The 23,291-nt window shown below is 39.6% G+C and overlaps 1 protein-coding gene across 1 annotated transcript; it reads left to right on the top strand.

Moving 5' to 3' along the window:
• The first annotated feature begins 2,651 nt into the window (after positions 1-2,651).
• Positions 2,652-20,508, top strand: LOC115810833 (uncharacterized). The gene is made up of 7 exons (XM_030772856.1): positions 2,652-2,716; positions 17,102-17,118; positions 17,791-18,021; positions 18,180-18,364; positions 18,727-18,863; positions 19,805-19,837; positions 20,307-20,508. Exons 1-7 carry the CDS (start codon positions 2,700-2,702, stop codon positions 20,314-20,316), a joined length of 630 nt encoding a protein of 209 aa, XP_030628716.1. The 5' UTR covers positions 2,652-2,699; the 3' UTR covers positions 20,317-20,508.
• The last annotated feature ends 2,783 nt before the right edge of the window (positions 20,509-23,291 follow it).

Genomic DNA, 23,291 nt, shown 5'->3' with positions numbered 1-23,291 from the left:
ACTTAAAGTGCTCTGCCAGTAGTGAATCAGACTGCAGGTCAATGAGTTCGAGCGAAGGGAGAAGAATCATGTGCATTTCACCCTCAACAGTTTTGAAATCTTCAAATCGCCTTGAAAACTCACCAAATAGCCCCTAACATGGATGAATACCAGGTGATCAGCTGATGGTGAGGCGTCTTTCAGTGTTGGCATGTGGGTGAGAATGTTGCCCTCCAATTGGCTTGAAAGAAACTGGAACTTTCTCATGAAAACCTTCACCAGGCTGTACATTTCATGTACAAAGAGGCCCTTGCCTTGCAGTCTGGTATTTAGTTCATTCATTAGTGCAGTCACATCAACAGCAAATGCAAGATCTGCCATTCAGTCTGCATCTGAGAGCTCTGGGATGTCCTTGCCTTTCTTCTCACAAAACTCCCAAATCTCTGCTCTCAGGTCCCATACTCTTTTTAGCACTTTGCCCAGGCTGAGCCATCTGACAACTGTGTGGTAGCCTATGTCACCATGTTCAGCCTCATGCTCCTCCAAAAGTGCAACAAACTGTCTGTGATTCAATGCTCTTGTTCTGATCAAGTAACTTTTTTAGTTACAACATCAATAACATGGTTCAGTTTTAGCACTGACTTGCACAACACCTCCTGATAATACAATGCAAAAATACCAATTTCTGTTCTGGGTTCATTTCAGTCACTTTATCATGTATCCACTTCAAAAGCCCAACATTTTCCCCTGTTAGATTTGAACAACCATCGGTTATGACACCTGCCAGTTTGTCCCATTTCAGTCCCAGCTTGTCCAAGCATGCATTTACCTCTGAACAAGTCACTCCCAGTCGTTGTCCCTTTCATTGAGTACATTGCTGCCAGCCCCTCCGTAATCTCAAAGTCTTTCGTTATCCCACACAGAAAGATGAGTAACTGGGCTGTGTCACCGACATAACAGCTCTCAACCAGAGCTAAAAAGAAAAACTGAAAATTGTTCGCTTTGTTTTGCAGCTGAACCTCCAAATTTCCCGCAATGTCTTCGATCCGTCTTGTTACGGTTCGCCTGTAGAGGGGCACATTCTCAAATGCTTTTTTCTAAGGGCATATTAGCACTGCAGAGTCAAACACTCTTTGATGAACTCCCCATCAGAAAATGGCTTACTGTTTTTTGCGATTTTGTGGGATATCACAAAGCTGGTCTTGATTGCTCCATCTCTGGATGTGTAAAACTTGGTAAAAAGTCCTTGTTGCTTTTGGAGCTTGGCTAGCAAAGCTTCAGATGTCCGTGCCCAATCTGCATCACTCAAGTTCTTGTGTTTCTCTATGTGTTTGGTCTCGTAATGGCACTTCAAACTGTAATCCTTAAACACAGTGATCCCTTCTCCACAAACTAATGTAGGAACAATAGCAATCCTAACACGGGGACACCAAAAGATGTAGGTGCAATAGGATTAATAAATCAGTCTCATGAAAATCAGTCTCATATAATTATTAACCATTAATTTTGGTGCTCAATATTTTATAATTAAACTACTAAGATTAATGGAATAATCTAGTTGTAACACTGTGCTACAGTCTTAGTGAGTATTGCAGTACTAATCTATTACAATTACATTAATAAATCTACAACACACATGAAAAACCAGGTTGATAAAGGCTATTGGGAGTACTTTGATGGCAGAGGTTGGCATTCAGTGAATACTGCAGCAGAGACAGACAGGACAACAGCTTATTCCAAAGATACTATTTATTAACATGATCAACACTACTTGGCAAACTAATACTGATATGGTACAATCAATAATCAGCAGCAAATAGAACGATCAAAGCACAAATGGCAATATGATGGCAATGAGGCTATGTACAAGTATTCAGTATAAAACTGAATGGGTGTGAGAGTGGAGATGCGTGTGTGTGAGAACGTGCGTGTATGTGGGCGTATGCCCAGCTGCGCACTGAAAAAGAGAAGGAGGAGCGAGGGAGAGAGGCTGTGCGCAGGCGCACAGGCAAGAGGTATGTGTGGTATGTGAATGTATGTACAAGTGTGTGTGCTAGGCACCAAGGAGAGTGGGAATGGGCAATAAGAAGTGTGTGCAAGGGAGAGAAACAAGATTTCTAACTTGAGAGCTAGTCTCAAGTAGGCCCTAAACCCAACAACTCTACCCAACTCTTAACTTGCACTGTAATCCCAAAGTTGAAGTGTGTGTAATCAGACAAAGGGAGTTAGAGAGAGGGAAAGAACGCATGCAAGATCTATTCTTCAGATTACGGATAAATTTATTCAGTGCTAAAGATGATCTACGCTGGATGTCAGTTTGACTGTCAATTGAAAAGTTGAAAACTGCATTCATATCAGCACCTAAAACCACAGCAGAGTCAAATTTCAGTAAGTATTTAAAGAGGGAATGAAAAAATTCAGGGTCATAAACAGTCGGGGCAGACTGAAAGGAATACCAGTTTCTTCCCCATAAGGTTAGCCTCTTAATGTGAGATTAATAAATACAATTCTAGAGGTAAAACATTAAGGAGGTAACCTTTGGAGCAATTGCGGAGTTCGTGCTTCCGCTGCGCAACTGTTGTATCAAAATATGGCCCATGGCAATTTCTACAGGCTACACCCCACACACTCATTGGGGACGGCCGACACTTTCACTTTCTCTTTGCTATCATAAATGAGTGAAACTGCGTGACCAACCAAGCTCCTAAAATATATCAGGCATGGCTTCGAAATTCAGGTAAGTCAGTAGTTGATTTCATGCAAGGTAATCTGAATATTTTGCATGATTGAATTTCTGCACCTTATGGCTGGCAGTTTCGTTTAAAAGAAGAGCGGACTAACGAGGGGGATATGAGGTTTTATTCTCTCAATTTCGACTTTGCACTCAACGTTTTGCATTATTTTCTCAATTTCGACTTTAAAATCGAACTTTCGTACATTAAGTCGTAATTTCGTGTTAGACCTTATTTTTTTCTGCCCCGTCTCTGTCTGCCCGGATGCTGTTTAAAATATTGCCATGCTCTCCATGGATTCGACTATTGATTAAATTCTGTTTCAAGACGAACTAGTGAATTAAAATTGGCAAAAGGGCTAATGTTACATGTTTTCCAAGCTTTTCAAATCTAGTGCAGAAGAATTGAAGTTTAAAAAAGACAGCTGACAAACTGGCGAACAGTAAATTAAGCATTCTTTGTGGGACAGTGCGAAGGACTAGCTCAGTTAGCACCACTCTTTTAAAAGAATTTCTTATGGGAACGTTAATGTGACTGATGGTACAAAGAATTTAGCCCCAGTATTAGGATTTAACAGTTTGTCGCTGTAAGACGGAAACCTCAATATCTCCATACGTCGTCATTTTTTTGTTCATAAATCAGTACTATTGGTCTTCCTTTACGCCTGTCTGTTTTAGAAGTATTTAACCAATGGAAAGTATTAAAAAGAGCTTGTGACTAAATTTCGTAACTCCATTGGATCCTCAAACTGTCGGCAAAACATCGTAGCTCCACCCCTCCTCCATCTTGAGGGAAGTGCCGCACACAGTTGAGTTGAAGGTAAACAGTGACGTGCGATTTCGTCTGACTTCGAATTGAGCCAGAATTGTTGGTAGTTGCTTCACTCAACTGTAGAACAATACACAGCAGTAATCGGCAGTTGTTTGGAGACATAGTGGTGGGCAAAATGAGGCTACGTGAAACGCTGAGACGTTCGAAGCAGTTGTGCCGGAAATTTCGAAACAGTTTCGAAACAATCCGACACCGTCTCCACGGTGACACCTACAGGCCACTTGTGCAATCGTCTCATTTTGATAATGCTGTTCAGCGAAACAACGATTCAGACAAGCGTTGACAAACTCTAAAATACTTTTTATTCCGGTGGGTTATGCCAGGCTATCAATACATACGATCAGTACATATTTCAATACATATAACAAACAAAGAAACAAATTCTTTCAGACTGTCAGAGACAGTAGGCCTACATTGGGACTGTAATGAACAGTGTGTTTAAAATAACAGGATCTTTTATCTGTATAATGCACCAGCATTGAGTGCAATGCACAATGCACAATGAACCACTCAGGCGTCAGCTAGTTTGCAGAAAACTGTGACTCGATCACAAAATGATATTGATAATTATTTACTCTGTTTACGTGACTGGTGTTGATTGTTCTGCGAGTCATTAGGGCCCAAGCACCGAAGTTGTTGTGCCTCCAGTGTTCACCGGAGGGCGCATGCACTGAAGGTGTAAGACCCTATATTGTTTTCATTAGGATTATTATTATTAGGGCCTGAACACCGAAGATGCTGTGCCTCCGATGTCTGCAAGGCCCTGTTGTTTTCATAAGGATTTTTATTATTGGGGGCCAAGCAACGAAGCTGCGTAGGCCCCCATTGTGTTTCTACCTTTTCTCCATCATCTTTTTCTTTTTCTTCTTCTTTTTCTGGCTAGGGTGTCTATGGCAGCCCCTAGAACCATACGGTAAAAAGTTGTGAAATAAGGCACCCCGATTGGGGACAGTCCCCTGCATAGGCGCCTGCAGCTGTACGCACAGTGCATACCATGAGATTTTTGATTTGTGAGCCGGGAATGACATGGTGACCACCTCTGAGTGTTTACTTATATTTACAGATCACGTGCAAATCCACTTCATATTTCTCCTCCGTCTAAACGCTCTTGAATTAGGCAATGTGGCTGATGTCTGGCTTGTTGTTACCGCTACCACAGAAACAGCCATAAAGGAGGTTGATGTCATCAAACTTTTGCCTCTTGTGCAAATATGTGCATAAGGGAAACCTGATTGGTTTGCACAGAATCTTAAATTGCATCTTTTCAAATGTGGCCTTCTCTCCCGAAATGATCACCAATGACAGTCCTGCGCTAGCTAGTTCATGTTAGAACTAAGAGCACGGCAGATTTCTACCCCAACATTCACTGTATGCTGAAAGTCCTGCTAACTATGCCAGTGTCCACAGCCTCTGCCGTGTGTTCATTTAGCACTCTGAGGCGTCAAAGACTTATTTATGCAACACGATGTCAGACGGCAGACTCACTGGACTTACCGTTATGAACATTCATCCTGAAATGAAAATAGACAGTGAGGAAGTGCTCAGACAATTTGATGTGACTGGGAGAAGGACAGTAAACTTAAAATAGGTGAGTTTTAATCATTGATTAGTCAGTCAGTGGGGTTACTCTCTCTCAGCTCTCTCTCGATGCATGTGTGCACATGCACATGCGTGGTCAGGTTTCTGTGTGTACCCTGAGATGAAATCCTGCAGGCGTCCTTAGTCCCCTGATTCTCATCACCAAGTTTCATGTCTGCAGCTTCAGTGCTCTAGAGCCACCAGTGGGTCAAATTTGAAGTAGATTTATGCACATAACTTTTGAATCGTATGTCCGATTTTCAAAAATGAGGTACCATTGGATTCCCTGGGTCCAAGGCAAGTTCAGCGCACTCAATGAGGTCGGTTTGATTTATCAAAAGCAAACTTGATATATGGACTCGGGACCCCATTCTTAGGAGGCCCAAAAAACTCTCTGTCATTTGACCACTTGGGGCGCTGTAATAAGCAGAGATGTGTTTTGGCTAATAACTGTTGATGTGTTCAGCTTAAATAACTAATTTATGTGTGTGGTGATACTGTGGGAGGTCCCAAGGCCGAGATATGGCAACTTTTTGTGTCAACCTAATTGATGCGGCGGCACTATTTGATTTTACTGAAATGTTTAAAAATTTTTAACAGGCCACAAAATTTGCCCAATCTTCATCAAACTTGGCACAGCGGATGTTCAGACCAAACCGCACAAAAGTTATCCAATGGATTTTTGATTTTGAAAAGAGTTCGTCCATCAGTGCCAATCTAAATCATCAGCAAAGTTACAAAACAGGAAGTGAGCTCATATTTCAGCAACACTTTCATGTATCAACGCCAAACTCGGTGGACTGACTCAAGACTCCACCCAAAGGGAGTCCAGAAAAAATTGCCCAATATGAGGAAAATTAAAAAATGAAGTGATGCTGGATTCTTTGCATCAAGCCGAGTTCATCGCAATCACTGACGTCAGTTTCTGCCACACTGGATTTTCCACCATTTTGAATTTCGTAAAAAAATGAGGCTACTCCTCAGACAAACTTCGTCCAATCTTCACCAGATTTGTAAAAGATGATCTGCAGACTAAGCCTCACAAAAGTTATCAGATGGATTTTTGATTTTCCAAATCATTCGACTATAACAGCCAATCGAAATCGGCAGTGAAGCTGCCAAGCAGGAAGTGAGCCCATATCTCAGCAATGCTTTGATGTATCTACACTAAACTTCGTGGCCTGACTCAAGACCCTACCTTTTACCACTTGGGGGCACTTTAATAAGGAAAAACATGGTTTTGCTCGTTACTCTTCACATATTTGGTCTAAAATCATGATTGTTATTTCAATTCATGCCTTTTTTGATCCTGAGGTCTGCACAACATTTCAGCAGTTACTTCAGCATGGCCCCCCTTGGCCCCCTCATTTCTGCTTGCAGCAATATTTATTATTCTTTTTCTTCAAGACTTGGCCATTCTTGAGGTGGTTCCCATGGGCAAAAACTCATGAAATTCGATATACACACGTGTGTTTTGACACACGTTACATTTTTACATACTCCTAGATGGTTCATCACGACAGATTTGCTATATGTGATGTCAAGATGTTGCAGATTTTAAATTGCCAAGGGATTTTTGATATCTTGCAAGGTGTTGAAATGGCCAAACAATTAATTTATATGTCTCGCCACACAAAGAGGAATGCGTCATAAATTCTCCATGCATTGTTTGATACAGCTGAAACTTGACACATTATTGGTTATGATAGTTATAATGATATCCACATGCCCAGTGTGACACCCCTGTATAGCGCCACCATCTGGCAACAGAAAGAGTCGCTCTTTCACCCATCACGGCCATAGTGCTCCTAGACCGTTCATCGAATTCATTTCAGATGTGGTGTACATGAAGTCATGGGTGTCTTGATTTTATGCTCTGAAAGAATTTTTTATATGTTGAACAGTGTATCCATGGGGATAGGATGAATTTGGGCAGCTCTTAACAGATTTTTGACCAGTTTCACCAGTCTGATGAGTGACAGGATGTTTAACCAATCAAATTATGAGTTGTAGTGTGGCCGTTGTATTGAGATGCTACGTCATGATGCACCCCTTGAGACATTCTGACAAGAGCAGCAGCCATGTTTGTTTAAGTGTTTTTAAGTGTTGGGAGGTATTTTGCATGCTTAGTAAAGGGACGAACTCTTTTAATTGTGGTGTTATGTTAATTTGGTGATCAAGTAAGGGACGACGGCAGACAAGCTGTCCTGGTATAAAAATTTTGAACCAGTCGTAGGCAAACTCAGCTTCAAGTCACGGTGTTTATTGAAACACACTGTTCATTACAGTCCCAATTTGCTGTCTCTTTTGCTGATTATCTTAAAGCTCTTGTTTTTTTTTTTGTTGTATGGTGATTTCTCCGAAATATGTATTGATCATATGTATTGATAGCCTGGCGTAACCCACCAGAAAAATAATTAGTTTTGAATTTGTCAATGCTTGTCCGAATCACTGTTTTGCAGAACAGCATTATCAAGATGTGACAATTGCAAAAGTGGCCAGTAGGTGTCACTGTGGAGACGGGTGTCAATTTACAATTTACAATTTAGTTATTTGGCAGACGCTTTTTACCAAAGCGACTTACAATTGGTGCATCAGTCGGATTTCTAATACCTTCAACAGAGATCATAATAAGACTGAGCGTCAAATTGCCCTTTCACATTGCGCCCCTGGAATACTTTTACAAACAGAAATACAAGACAAGGGTTTTTGTTTTTTTGTTTTTTTCTCTAGGGAAGGGAGGTTAGGCATTGGGGGACAGGTGTGTCGGATTGTTTCGAATTGTTTCGGATTGTTTCGAAACTGTTTCGAAATTTCCGGCACAATTGCTTCGAACATTTCAGTGTTTCATGAAGCTTTGCTTTGTCTACCCCTATCCATATTGCTACAACAAGCATTAAAACACTTTAAACAGACTTTTGCTGTGAACTGACAGCTGTTTCCAGTTACGTAAACTCGCTGTTGTCTGTAAAGTGTTCATTTTCCGTTAAAATGTTCACACGTGTGGTACAAATTGGGCCGCAATAAGTCAAGTTTCCAAGATGGCTACCAAGTAAGGTCGACTCTCCTGGGCTCCTGCATAAAGCATGTTTAAATCCAGGGAAAACAAGAAGTCCTCATTTAATTAACACACGCGACAATTAAATCTGCCTTTGTGACCTCTTAAAACAAACTGATGTCAAGTCAGGAAAGGAAAAGAATGCGAAAGAGCAAAAACAATACAGTTGAGGTTTCACCAGGTAATGCTCTGATATCCTCGTGCCATGATTATGCTAGCACCATATCAGTAAAAATAAAGGTTGAAGAAAACGCTGGACTTTGCATGCAGTGAAATTAAGCATACACAGAAGAAAATGGAGAATGTTGATACTCATCTCAAAGAGGAACAACATAAAGTAGCCAAACTCCAAATGCGGGTTTGTGAGCTGGAGTCCTATTCAAGAAGGTGGAATCTGAAGCTCTATGGCATTGCTGAAAATACAAATGAAAACGTGAAGGATAAAGTTATAGAGTTATGTCAGAACGTTCTCCCGGAGGCAACAGTCAAACCTGTTGATACTGTCAATGTTGCACATCACCTCGGGAAACAGATACACACCAACTCCAAACCAAGAGCTATTATCATTCGGTTTTCTCTGAGGTCATAGGGAGGTGCCATTTGGAAGTCTGCCCAAAAACACCCTTTCATGTGTGAAAACAAACTCTGCTTTGCTGAAGATCTATCTCAACCTGTCAGAGAGGCCAGCCTGAAGCTGTGGCCTGTGGTAAAGAAGGCACAAAGTGAGGGGAAAGGCTGCATATTACATCGGGGCACGGGCTTTCATCAATGGACAGGAAATTACTTACGGTATATGTGAAATGGTAAAGCAAATAAGGCCACATGTTATGTAACCAGGTTTAGTTTCCAGGTTCTTTAGTATTGATCTGCGTTATCATGATTGACACTGCGTCATTAAGAGGCCTGAGACTAGATCATTTTCTTTTCCTCATTTTTTAACCCTGTTCCACTAAGAATCATTTGACGATATATCCTCTGTGTTATAAAGACTGGGTGTGTTGACTAGCATTCCAAAGACTGCATATTTTGAGAGTATCTTGGACTTCTTTACACCACATAATTTCCTTTTATACTGTTTTTCACTGAGGATTTTTGTTCCCTTAATGTGCAGTTAATGCTCGGTATGACTTTTTCAGCACTTGTTTCGGAGCACTTTAAAAGTTACTTCTTTTTTCAAAATATTTCATTATCTATAGTTTCCTTAAACACCAGGGGATTAAGAAATCGTATCAAACGTAAAGCTTTATTTTTATTTGCTAAACAGCTAAATACTGATGTTTGTTTTTGTCAGGAATCTCATTCAATTTCAAATGATGTGAAATTTTGGAGAACCCATTAGGGTAATGATTTGTGGTTTTCTCACTGCACAGAAAGATCAGTGGGTGTTTTAACCATGAAACATAGGTTTAATGGTGACATTTTACATACAGAAAAGATTATTTTTATTGTCTTTAATGTGTATGGGTACATCACTAGTTCAGAAAATATCCAGTTATTTGCTAACATAGAAGACAAACTTAAGCATTGGATAATTCATTTTCCAAATTCTCATATATTAATTGGAGGGGATTTCAATGTAATTTTGAATTCTCTTAAAGATAGATGGCCACTTGCTTGCAGTAATGGCAGAAATGTATACCTTAAGCTTTTTATGGAAAGATTTGATTTGATAGACATATGGAGAATTAAGTCCCCAACTGTGGTCGCATTCACTTGGAGTAACAAAGATAATACAAGGCTATCTCGTTTGGACTATTGGTTGGTTTCCAAAAGTATTAAAGAGCAAGATGTTTCAGTAAACATTCTTCCCTGTCCGTTAAGTGATACGAATACGAATACGAAATACTTTATTAATCCCGAGGGAAATTCAAGTGTCGCAACAACACCGGCAGCACACACCAAACACAACAGAATAAAAAGTAGAATATAATAAGATAAATAGGAAATAGGAATAAAATTAGAACAGATAAAATAAAATAAAGGTAAAATAAGATAAAATAAAGGTTGTTCTGTGCATAGTTTAGTGAATGGTAACGTAGCAATAGCCGCTAAGTGAGAATACTGAGGTAGATAGAAGTTATTGCCATAGTGCAGGAGTTATATACATAGTATATAATGAATATGCCATAATGTAGAGCAGTAGTACTAAGATTATCACTATTGTGTGGTGTGTAATGTGCAATAGAGAACATTGTTGTTGTTACATGTGCAATGGAGTACGTCGTCATTGTTACACATTGTGTAAAACGATAATACTAACTGCACAGCGCAAATCTAAACCAGATACTGTGATGAGGAGTGAGATAGATAGACATAGTTATTGTCCATTATGCAATTGTCCATTGTGCAATTACTATGTTGAAGTAGGAGCAGCACAGGGCATCAGGCATCAGTCATAAAGCTAATATAATCATATTAGCTAATGCTAATATGATCATAAAGCTGTCCACATTTCTATTAATTTATTCTCTTCAGATATAGGTTGTAACAAAACAAAAATACTGGAAACTGAACAAATCTCTTCTTAAATATAAAGAACTGAAAGCTGAAGTGTCTCACTTAATATCACACTTCTTGAGTAAAGCCAAAAGGGAAAATTCCTATTGCTTAAATTGGGAGTCAACAAAGTACTTAAGGAAGTTTGGAAGTAATCTAGCTAAAACTTGGAAATTAGATGAACAAAACATTATCACAGATATTTCTTTGTTCTCTCAAATGTCACCAGACACTTTAACAGAAGAGGACAGATTAGAAATGGTTAATTTGCAAGAGAGCTTGGATAAGATATATAAAAGGAGGGCAGAAGAAGCTTTTGTTAGGTCCCGGAGACGATGGTTAGAGGAAGGAGAACAGAACTCCTCTTATTTCTTTACATTAGAAAATATCATGCAAAGATGAACACTACCAATCAATTAAAAGTTGATGACATAATAACTGATGACCCAAAACTTATATCCAATTTTTGCTCCACCTTTTATAAGAAATTATATACATCAGAATACTCTGAAAATGACACTATTTTTTTTAATTCATTATAGAATATCCCACAAATTGATGACTCGATCTGTGTGATCGCCCTTTATCACTAACAGAGATCTGTAACTGCATAGGACTTTTGAAGGATAACAAATCTCTTGGTACAGATGGTTTATCTTCTGAGTTCTATAAAATATTTTCTCAGCAATTGTCACACTTTTTGTTACAAGTGTTGAAGAGTATATTAGCAAATGCCTTACCTTGGAGTATGACTCAAGACTTGATTACACTAATTCCAAAGCCTCACAAAGATTTACTTTATATTGACAACTGGCACCCTATTTGCCTGTTAAATAATGACTATAAAATTTTGGCCCTTGTCCTTGCTAAAAGAATCAAAGTTGTACTGTATTCTGTAATTGATGAAGCACAATCAGGGTTCATGTCTAACAGGCGTATTTCTAACAATATAAGAATAGCCTTAGATTTACCTGGTTACTTACTTACTGCCAATTATGCCTTTGGCATGTGTGGCAGCAACAAAGGATTCCCACTCCTGTTTGTTTTGGGCCAGTGTCTTTATAGTACCCCTGGTATAGTGCAGGGTCTCCAGCTCTCTTTCCACTGTCCGATGTCATGTATTCTTGAGTCGGCCTCTTTTTCATTTTCCGTCTGGTGTCCAGTGAAGGGCAGTTCAGATGATGCTATCCTGCCTTTTTCGGATGACATGTCCAATCCATTTCCAACATCTTCTCATAATGACCATGGCCATGTTTTCTTGTGTGAGTAGATGTTGTTTGGAGATGTTCGCAGTATTTTCCGCACGCTTTTTGTATGGAAGGTTGACAGCGTGTGGAGACCACTTTATCACTCTCCAACATTTAGACCCGTATGAGAGGGTGGACAGGACACAGCTCTGGTACAGTCTCAGCTTGGCGTTGGTGCTGTACTGGGCTGACCTCCAGATGTTTAGCTTTTGTAAGGTGTTTCTGGCCTCGCTAATTCGGCCCTTGATGTCACTGCCTGCTCCTCCATCATGTCTGACAATGCTGCCTAGGTAGGTGAATTCCTCAGCTGTGGGTAAGTTTGTTCCATCTACTTGGAGTGGTGAGGGGTTTGAGATGTTCAGCATCATCAACTCCGTTTTCTTCTGGTTGATCTTCAGGCCTACTTGTGCAAAGGTGCTGAGATGAGAGGTTTTCTCCTGCATATGCTGATGTGTGTGTGAGACCAAAGCCACATTGTCAGCGAAGTCCAGATCTTCCGGTGATGAGAAGAGTCCATCTGATGCCTCCTGGTTGGTCTTCAGTGGTTCTTCTCATTACCCAGTCCATGATCAGGTTGAAAAGTAGTGCAGACATCACACAGCCTTGCCTCACTACCATCTTGACTGCAAAACTGTGTCAACTGTTTCCAACCTGGCATGTAAAGTTGGCATAAAAACTGTTAATGAGATGGACAATCTGTTGTGTGATCCCATATGCACAAAGTATGTGCCATAGACTGTCTCTGTGGATGCTGTCAAAGGCCTTCTCAAAATCCACAAAGTTGATATAAAAGTTGCCTCTGCCACTCTTTGCAATGCTCAGTGATGTTACATAGGGTGAATGTTTGATCGGCACATCATCTACCTTTCCGGAACCCTGCCTGTTCTTTCCTAAGCTGGTTGTCTATTGCGTCTGCTATTTGTCGTATTATAATTTTGGCAAGGATTTTGCTGGGGATAGTCAAAAGGGTGATGCCATGCCAGTTGTTACAGTTGCTCAGGGCACCCTTCTTTGGGATTTTCACAATGATGCCCAGTCCAGTCATCTGGTATCTCCCTCCTCCTCCATATGGCTCTGAAGTGTGGTTGGAGTGCTGTAGCTGCCAGCTCTGGGTCTGCCTTGAACGATTCCACATTCCGATTATCCTGCCCAGGAATTTTTCCATTCCTGAGGAATTTGATGGCGGAGATTACAATTTACAATTTAGCATTTAGCAGATGCTTTTAGCCAAAGCGGCTTACAATCAGTGCATCAGTTGGATTCCTAATACTTCATAAGCAGACATCGCTAAAAAGACAGCGTCAATTTACTCCTTCGTATTGCGCCCCTGGAATTCTTAGACAAGCATAGATACAAGACAAGGTTTTTTTTTTTTTTTAAGGAAGGGGGGTTAGGCTTAGGGGGATAGGTGGCTTCTGAAGAGGTGGGTTTTCAGTTTCTTGCGGAAGATGGTGAGGGATTCTGCAGTCCTAACTGTATGAGGGAGGTCGTTACACCACCGAAGGGCAATGGTGGAGAAGAGGCGTGGTCGGGAGGAGCGGCTGCCGGGTTCCCGAAGTGAGGGGACCATCAGCTGACCAGAGGTCGTAGAGCGGAGGGTTCTAGTAGTGGTATACGGAGTTATTAGGGACTGAAGGTATGATGGGGCGGAGCCTCTTGTTGCCTGGTAGGCCAGTACCAGTGTCTTGAATTGGATGCGGGCAGCTACCGGAAACCAGTGGAGCGCAGTAAGCAGTGGAGTGACATGAGAGTACTTAGGAAGGTTGAAGACCAGGCGTGCAGCGGCGTTCTGCATGAGCTGGAGCGGCCTGATGGCGCAGGTCGGTAAGCCAGCCAGTAGGACGTTGCAGTAGTCCAGGCAGGAGATGACAAGCGCTTGGACCAGGAGCTGGGTCGCCTGTTGTGTGAGGAATGGGCGGATTCTCCTGATATTGTATAGGGAGAATCTGCAGGATCAAGTGACTGCGATATGACCGGAGTAGGTTAGCTGGTTGTCGAAGGTTATGCCTAGGTTTTTGGCTGCTGTGGTGGGGCACACCACAGATCCCTCAATGGTGATTGCAGTGTCAATCGTTGGAGTTCTTTGCAGGAAAAAACAGAAGCTCAGTTTTCTCCAGGTTGAGTTTTAGGTGGTTGGCAGACATCCAGGAAGCAATGTCAGCTAAGCAGGCTGCGATGCGAGGCTGAACCTGAGAGTCAGAGGGGGGGAAGGAGAAGAACAGTTGTGTATCATGAGATGATTTCTTCTTTCTCTGGTGGTTCAATATCAACATCGAGGTTGGTCTCTGCTTCTTGTATGTCAGCGTCGGTCTGTTTAGGATTTCGCTGAAGTGTTTTGCCCATCAAGCCTGTCGTCCCTGTTTGTCTGTGATCATTGCACAATGGTTCCATGATACTTTCCGCAGACTTTGTTGGTAATCTTATATGCTTTCAGTTGCTCAGCTCTTCTGGCTGTGCCTTCTGCCTGCTTCACAAGATCTTCCATGTAAGCCCTCTTGTCTGCTCTTACCTTCCTCTTCACTTTTCGGTCTGCTTCTCTGTGCTGGTTTTGTATCTCTCCTGCAGCCTCTCAGACTTGGCTTTCATGACCTTCAGCACTCACCTGTTTTCAATGGATTACCAGGTGTCAGATGTAATCCAATCCTTCCTTTTCTTATGTTTTGTTTTGCCTAGACAGGCTTCGGTTCTTTGGGACTATGCTGTTCTGATTTGTTCCCATTTGTTGTTAACTTCGTCTGGATCTGGATGTTTGCGGGTTGTCTTCTTTAATGTCCGTCAGAGCTTCGAACTTGTTCTTCAGCTGCAGGACGAAAGCACTTTTCACTCTGGGGTCACGCAGTCTCCCCACATCGAATTGTTGGTGTCCTATTGCTCTTTGCCCTGTTCTCCTCAGTTTGAGTTTCAGTGCTGCTGTTACCAGGTGGTGGTCACTGCTGACATCGGCTCCCCGCCTCACTCGGACATCCAGGAGTGATCGTCTCCAGGTGCCATTGATCATCAGGTGGTCGATTTGGTTTTTGTCTCTTCCATTGGGAACAGCAGGTCAACTTGTGGATGTCGCAGTGTGGGAAAAGAGTTCCTCCAATGATGAGGTCATGGGTGGTACAAAGCTCCAGGACCATTTTCCGTTGTTGTTCATGGTTCCACAGCCCTCACTCCCCATTGCTCTGTCGTAGTTTGTGTTATCGTTCCCAACTTTTGCGTTCAGGTCACCCATTACAATTTTCAAGTCCTGTCGTGGTGTCCCTTCTAACTCTGCTTGCAGTTGTTCATAGAATGCATCTTTCGTTTCTTCATCACTGTCATTTGTTTGAGCAAAACACTGGATGATGGTGGTGTTGATGTGCTTCCCTCTCATTCTTACCTTCATAAGTCTGCTGTTGACAGGTTTCCATTCCATAAGACATTTCTCAGTTCCTTTCTTAAGGATGATAGCTATCCCTTCATGATGTTTATTGTCATCCCTACCTGAGTGAAGTACTATCTTTCCTGTATTGGTCTTATATCTGCCAGATCCTATCCATGTGCTCTCACTGATGCCAAGCATGTGCAGGTTGTAGCGCCTCATTTCAGATGTTACTTGGGCTAGTTTCCGTAACCGTGTGGCGATCCTTTGCAGGGGGATTTACTAACTTTGTTTTTTTGACTTATAAAGTTCAAGACATTTCATTTAAAATGCTTCACAGGTTTTATCGAACTAAACATTACTTACAGAAATTCAAGAAAGACATTGATGTAAATTGTACTTTTTGTGGGGAGCACAGAGAAACGCTGGTACATTTATTTTGGTTTTGCCCGCATACAAAACAACTCTGGAGTAAATTGTCCTGCTTTACTGCTGATCATATCTACCCTAATTTTACTTTACTTTGGAAAAATACGTTGTTTGGATTCGTTGATTATGATAGGATTCTCAGCTCTCATTTTTATGTGATTAATTTGATTATTATTTTGGCCAAATTTTATATTCATAAGTCAAAATTCTTAAACAAAAAGCCACACGTTGTATAGCTGACTATAGACCTCAAACAGTACATTTCTTCTATATCTGAATGCTCTAACAAAAAAGCTGTTAAAACTTATAACTCGTTTAAGCTTTACAACATATTTGTGTAATTTTGCATTCTTGTTTTATTGTTGTTTATTTACTTATTTATTTTTATTTAATTTTAATATATTAGTCCCGTGGCGTATTTAGACTAGTTATATACTCAAGCTGTTGTTCATTTGATGTATTTGTAAGATAAAATAATAATAAAAAATTTAAAAAAAAAGAGATGGAACAGTACCTCGGTCATGACTGATGATGTTTCACAAGTCCACGAGAATGCAAGTACAGAGAAGAACGCATATTGATAAATGGCTACTAGCTACTGCTCTGGTTGTTTGCAGTGCAAGGCTAAATAAAGAACTGGTTGTTTGAATAAGTACAGCGTTTTCTTTATTCAAGAAACACCAAGTCTATTAAGTCTAATGTTTTATGTATTTTAGGCCTGAGACATGGGAGCGTAGAAGAGTGCAGGCAAAACACATTAGGCTGGAGTGCAGTTTAGTTTGGCATTTGCAGTCTAGTCGTAGCCAATCCTGTCTTCAGTAGCCTGTTCATAGCACTTAATCTTTTATACCAAGAGATTTTGGCCAAGTGTATTCAACGGCAGGAAAAACTGAGCGCACACATTGCTACAATAAACTTTGGAGGCCTAACCTGTAAGTTGTTCATAACATAATGCGATATACTTACTGCCTCAGATGTGACGGTTCTAATCAGTAACGGACAAAACACATATCTCGACATTCGCTGGTCAAAAACCTCATAACTCCATCTGAGCTTTCTTTTTCTTTCCTCTTTCTTTTTTTAAATTAAAATGTTGACAGTATAATCGTACATGCAAAGACACAACACCAACCTTGACGACGTGGTGTTCAATTATTTTAAAAACACATTTTTTTCCCCTGAAAAGTAACTGTTTTGGACATACAAGGCTTCTGCCTGATAGCAACGCTTTATTATTCAGTAACTTTTAGAATATTAATATTTTGCGTCATTGCATATAATAAGTACATGTAAGACACTTAAAGAATATGTATAAAATTTGATACTCTTAAAGAAGGCTCTGCTCTCTCTACAAAAATAAACCAGGCATCTATAACCATTTTCTTTCTGTTTCTCTTGGATCCAGGTACAATCAGGATGAAGGTAATAACTTTTTTTTTTAATAAGTGCCAGGTGTTTTTCACTCTCATTGAAGACCCCATATCTGCACAAGATTAGCTAAAATGTCAAAAGCATTTCTCAGCAGCATAACATTACACCCTTGTAAAGGGAAATGACTGATGAAAAATGCTGCACTCAACACTACGTTTCCTCATGAGTACCATTATGGCAAATCAACAGAATGATTTAAAGCACATGACAACATGAACAATAAAAAAGAGGTGTGCACTGTCAATCATCCACACCCTTTTTATTGCTGTAGTCTATTTATTCTATCTCACATGCTCATTTATCAGTCAGTACTGATAAACTCATTTGACATCTTTGGTGGTTAATGTACAATATTATGTGCAGCATTTAAAAATCCATTTAAACTTAAAACCAAGATTAACTGTTGTTTTAACATGAGATTCATTTATTCTTCCATCTACATTGTGTTTTTTTTTTTAATTTGTTGGCAGAGCATACATATTCATTAGCCTTCAACATGCATAAATATAAACAATCAATTATGCATGAAAGATGAACATTCAGCTACACTAGTAGATAACTGAACCTGTGTTGCAAGCAGAATAATATTACTGTGAAGTTCCAGAGTAACTGGATTACTTTCAACCCATGACAATAATAGTGCTCAATTATTATTTCCTGTAGACCGTGATAAAATAATACCTACACCAAGACGTCAAAAAACGTTAAAATACTTCTCCAAAATCTGTGGAAATACTCTGAATAGTCATGAAGGTTTCAAGAGACAACTCCATGAGAAAATACAGTACCTGACTGAGGTCTCCTCAATGGAGGAGTGTGATTTCATTCTGGCTTTCTGTCCAGTTGTCTCACGGGCTGGAACAGACATTGAAGCAGCACTTGGAAGGATTCCAGGTAAGTTTTCACCCTGTCCCCAGAGAGATTTATGAGGAGTTATATTCTGCATCCTTATTCAAAAGGATGTAGAGTATAAATACCTGTTATGACCTCCACAACCTTTTGGAAATAAATCCTCAGAGGGCATTTTATCATTATATTATTATTCTCAACAGATTCCAAGCCTGCAATATTAGTGGTGCTCCACCACACTTCAAATCCAGAGGCCATTGTACCAGACAGTAACAGATGTGTGGGAAAAGAAACTTTACTCACTGTTGTTGACTGTCTGTTCTATGAGGATTACGGTTTACTCACATGTGAAAAGAACACTGAAGCAGTCCATCTTTGTGTACTCCAGGTTTGTAGCTTAAAATCAAAATTCTTGCTGATATATGTGGCAGAATGGAAATCAAATGGAACAGTAGATGCCAGATCCTCTTGTTTTGCATAAGCATGGCCAGAACCTGCATTCGCACCAGACACTTAATATGGCTGTCCAAAATACCCGCTGTGGTTCATTTTCAGTAGACGTCAGTGACTGAAGAAGGCCATGCAAGGCAAGGAAAGTAAGCTTTATAGAAATGATTGGAAGCATAGTTAGTAAAAAGCAGGAAGACAAACGTTTAGAACAATATAGCTCAAGAGCAGTGCCCACAAGTTAATAATCATTGAGTCCAAGTCAACCAACTGAACAGTATTATTTTTGTTTGTTTGTTTCAGCTGTGTGAAGAATACAACATCACCTCCACAGAACAGGTGAAAAGGGAACAAACGAGTACATATGGGATTCAGAGACATCAGCAAGACACAAAACGGTGGTTTTTGTTTGTGGCATTCGTGATCATTGTTTTAGCGCTGTAAGTACAAAACACACATTATGAGCATGATAATGAATAAAGTTTTTAATTAATACTGGGGTACTGTAGTTACAAAACATTTACACATGTGTGGAGGATAGAGGCCTTTAGTGTCTGTGACTACAGTATGGATCCGTAACAGACAAACCAGATGGTTTTTCTACACATATTCTTATAATTTAGAATGTAAATATCATGATTAATTGGGTCAGTTTCTTTAATCAAATATTGAATTAAAACTTCCATCTACCATACAAATAACTGAGTACAATTCTCAATGGATTGTAAACACTTGAGCACTTGTGAGTGTCACTGTAACTGCATGAGAATTTATTCCCACATTATTGACATAGCATTGGCATTTGTACATTGTTGACATGAACTTCAGTGGTTAAGCTATGTTTTAGCAAACAAACCAAGGACTCTGAGTTTTTGTTTACTTTTATTGCCTTGTTGGAGTAGGCCTACTGAGGTTTAATATAGCAAAGCTACATTTGACTCCCAAGCTACCCATGTCCTCTGATTTTAATTTAAAAAAATACTGCAATGAACATCAGCAAAAAACGAGTCCAGCTCTCCATGTACTGCATCAACTGGTGTTCATCATTAAGTAATCTTCTGTCATTGAACTGGATCATTAAAGTCATTCATTAGTTTTTGAGGAAATCAGGAAAGAGGCAAAGGGGAAAATAATGGCATATAAATCCTGTCAGAAGCAAGTCCTTCAGACCAAAGATAATAGAATTAAACCTTATCACAGAAATGTTTAGACATTTATTTAGATAATGCATTCTGAAGAGTTCTCCTGTTAATGGTTTGTGCATTTAGAAAAAGCACGGCTCTGTGATGACGTACAGGATGGGTAGCTACATCACAGAGTCCAAATGAAAAAGAGAAAGTTTGACGTTTCCCACATCTTTTTTTTTTGTCTTGCTCCACAGTGTATGTTTTCTTGGATGGTTCATATATAAACGGTGAGTTAAATTACTATGACTTTCTAATCTGACTTTTTGTTTGTTTGTTTGTTTGCATGCTACAGTTTAGGAATAATCTTAAGTAATTCACTATCACAATCTACAATATGACATTGATAAAGTCATCAAAACACTCCACAGTCTAAATTGTTATATAGATTCACTTCTATACCAGCATGTGTACCATGTTAACAATGCTTTATTTATCAGAGTGTATAGCAGTGGTTTGTTTTTTATTACCCAAAGGTTATGTGACCACAAAAGTAAAAGACTGTTACTCACAAGATTAAAATTCAGACAAATTGAAGGTACCAACTCTCTTAGAGCAGATCTGAATTATTATACCTTTTATCAGAGCCTCATTTACAGTAAAGGAATCAGTGATTTGCGAGTGATTCCTATGCTGAATGTAAAATTGTTTTCGTAACTTATTAAACTGTGTCCTCCACACTGAAATTCTGTATTTCAGGTTACATTAACTGTTCACACTGGAAAGACTGTATCGGCACCTTGGTTGAAATCTCACAGATGATTCAGGATTAGACAAATTGCTCGTCAGACATGGGCCATGTCTTCATGTGAAGGAACACACTCATCCCTCCTCACATCTCTGCAGATCCGTCACTCCATCTATTCAACAGTAGCTCGATTAAGCAGTTCTAGTTAGAAGGAAGATTTCTGTGACATTTGTTAAAATTGCTTGTGCTCAGTGTTGACTAAATTAATGAACAACATATAGCAGATGAACATAACATATTTGCTTGCTTTAGTAGAAACTGTAAATGAGATAGATTATAAACCATAATATCATAATATTGCTTATTATCAATCCAACTGCATGTTAACAAAACTTAGTTTACTCAAGTGAAGGCAATCATAAATAAAGAGAATAATGTGTATTGTGGTTGTCCCATGATTTGTACAATGTTGCAACTCCTTTCAATGAAAAGTAGCTAATGCAAGCTCAAAAGGTCGCTGGAAGTCAGCAGGCAACATCATTTACTGATTTGCATAACATGTTGAAGTTGTTACGATAATTTACATATTGAATGGTGAGACATCAAGGAGAAAGCTCACTATGAGGGGTGGAAGTAACAAAAATTTACTGATTAAAAAATGGAGGTGATGAACATGCATGTGAATTGAAAAATTGTGCTGTAAAAATGGATGTGAAATGAAAAACAGAGTGATAAATTATCAAGTGATTTGATCAATTTAAAGCTAGTTTGATTAAAACAGTCATGATATGATGAAAATGGAGCCATGTTTCATCATTTTCATTCATCATTCATCATTCGCAGCACAAAATTACCATTTATCATTTAAGGAAAGAAGCTGGAAGGGTGGAAGTAACAAAAATTAACTGATAAAAATTGAGGTGATAAAAATGCATGTGAATTGAAAAATACAGGGGTGAAAATGTATGTGAACTGAAAAAATGAAGTGATAAATTGTCAATTGATTTGATAAACTCGACTGACATTTATCATTCACAGCAAGCAATTTTTGTTACTTCTGCCCAAAATATCAGTCACAAACCATGCCCACTGAACTTGCCGCCTTAATTTCAGCTTCTGAGCAGTGGCACATCTGAACAGTCTTCATCATGCCCCTTAATCTGTAAATAATTGAATATGGAATATCTCCTCTTAACTCCTCTTAAATTTGTTCTCAGTTCTCCATTCTGTTTTTGTAGTCTGTTATGAAATTAGTTCCCTGAATCTCTTTTCTCTCCCCATCTCTCTTGTCTCTGTGAGATTTGTGTGTTCCTCTCCACCATTCTAAAGGGGATATGCCTTAAATGTTCCTAACTATTCATGTGCACTCACTGACTTTACTGTTCCTCCACTGGTTTATAATCCATGACAGATCTCTGGCCATAAATCCACACACCCCTTCCAATGTGTGAGTCCCGTTGCTTCATCTGTGAGTTCCTGCACTCACATTGCATTTTCTGGCTTCATGGCCTCTTTCACAGCTCTTACCATTTCAGCTATAGGGCCAGTGCTGTTTGATGGGAGTAACATTCAAGCTATTCAAAATTAGTCCACAGGTTTCTCACCTCTTGAGACCGACATGCAATTTCTGGTTAAAAGTTTCTTGGTTACAAAGTCCTGGTCTAACACTTCCCCTGTTTTGGGGAATGTCTTACCTCTAAAATAGAAGGACCCACTGAAGAGTTAGCAACATGCCCTACTTTCAAATCAGATACAAACAACACATTTCTCAAAAAGTAATAAATGCTGTGAATGTTTGATGTCAAGGACCATCTATATGAATTTTTCAAAGTGTTGGCTTTTTCCAAAAACTTGACGTTGGAATGATACAAGCCATCGGTGAGCATATGCTCTGTTGCTTGGGGGTCATTTTTTTCCTCAATAGCAAAGGAATAACTTGTTGTCATGTTTGAAGAATTTTTTCCCTGACCTCCAGAAACAACATATCCCCAGCAGATGGTGTTAGCCAGCTGTCATCCTCAGTTGTACAGAGGACTGTTTCACTACAGTTTTCTTCCTTGAGTTGTACTGTTGAGCTGGGGTTGTGAGGATGAGAAGGGTCACAAGGAACCTCTTTATTGGCTTCACAGACCGAAGTTCTCTTTGTTTCTGACAAGGCTCTTACATGAGGTAAAATGACTAGAGTGTCCATTTTTCAAAACATGTTTTCAGAGAGCTTAAAACTTTTGGCTTATGAGAGCTGACAAAGCATACTTGCATACATCAATGATAACCCACCCTCCCTCACACCTCTGTGCATAGGGTATATCATAGCTGCCAGAGAAATAGGTATCTACCTTGTAGCCCCAAAGAATATCTCTCCCATGTACAAGTAGGATCTCTCTCTTTGGATCAATGAAAGGTATACTCACCAAAGATTCTTCTCAGGTTACTATAATGATAGGTAGCCTCTGGAGTGTGGATTTTCATTTTGTCCATTTTCCCATTAATCATCTCAACAACAAAGCCATGAACTACTCCTCTATCTACATTCACAAATCTAGCACAGGTTTTTCAGGACTTATGGAGCCCATAACACATCAAAGAGCTCTGTCCAGGCTAGTGTCATTTTCCTGTAGTCAGCCAGAATTTCATTCAGTTTTGTCTACTTGGCAATCAACCCTCTAAAGGTTTGTATATGAGTCTATATGAGGTTGAATATAAGTTACCACTGAAACTGCCACCCTGCATATTATATATACTCACATTCTGGACAGAATCTACCTCTGAAATATCAAACAAATGACATTTTTCCTGACATGTTTAAGTCTACCTATTTCTGTCATAAAGATACATACCTTTGGGCTGGGACTTCCAGTTGTCACAATGTTTTCTGAGAACTGGATCATTTTTTTTCCCTTAAAATTGAAGGTCATATTTCTGAACTGTTTCTTTGTCGTGATGTTTTCTTTTTTTAATAACTTTTATTTTCGTTGGACTATTAAAGAGTCAGGATT

The sequence above is a fragment of the Chanos chanos genome, chromosome 4, assembly GCF_902362185.1.
Source record: "Chanos chanos chromosome 4, fChaCha1.1, whole genome shotgun sequence".
Taxonomy (NCBI): domain Eukaryota; kingdom Metazoa; phylum Chordata; class Actinopteri; order Gonorynchiformes; family Chanidae; genus Chanos; species Chanos chanos.
The sequence above is the reverse complement of the archived record's forward strand: the minus strand, read 5'-3'. Positions and strand labels throughout refer to the sequence as shown.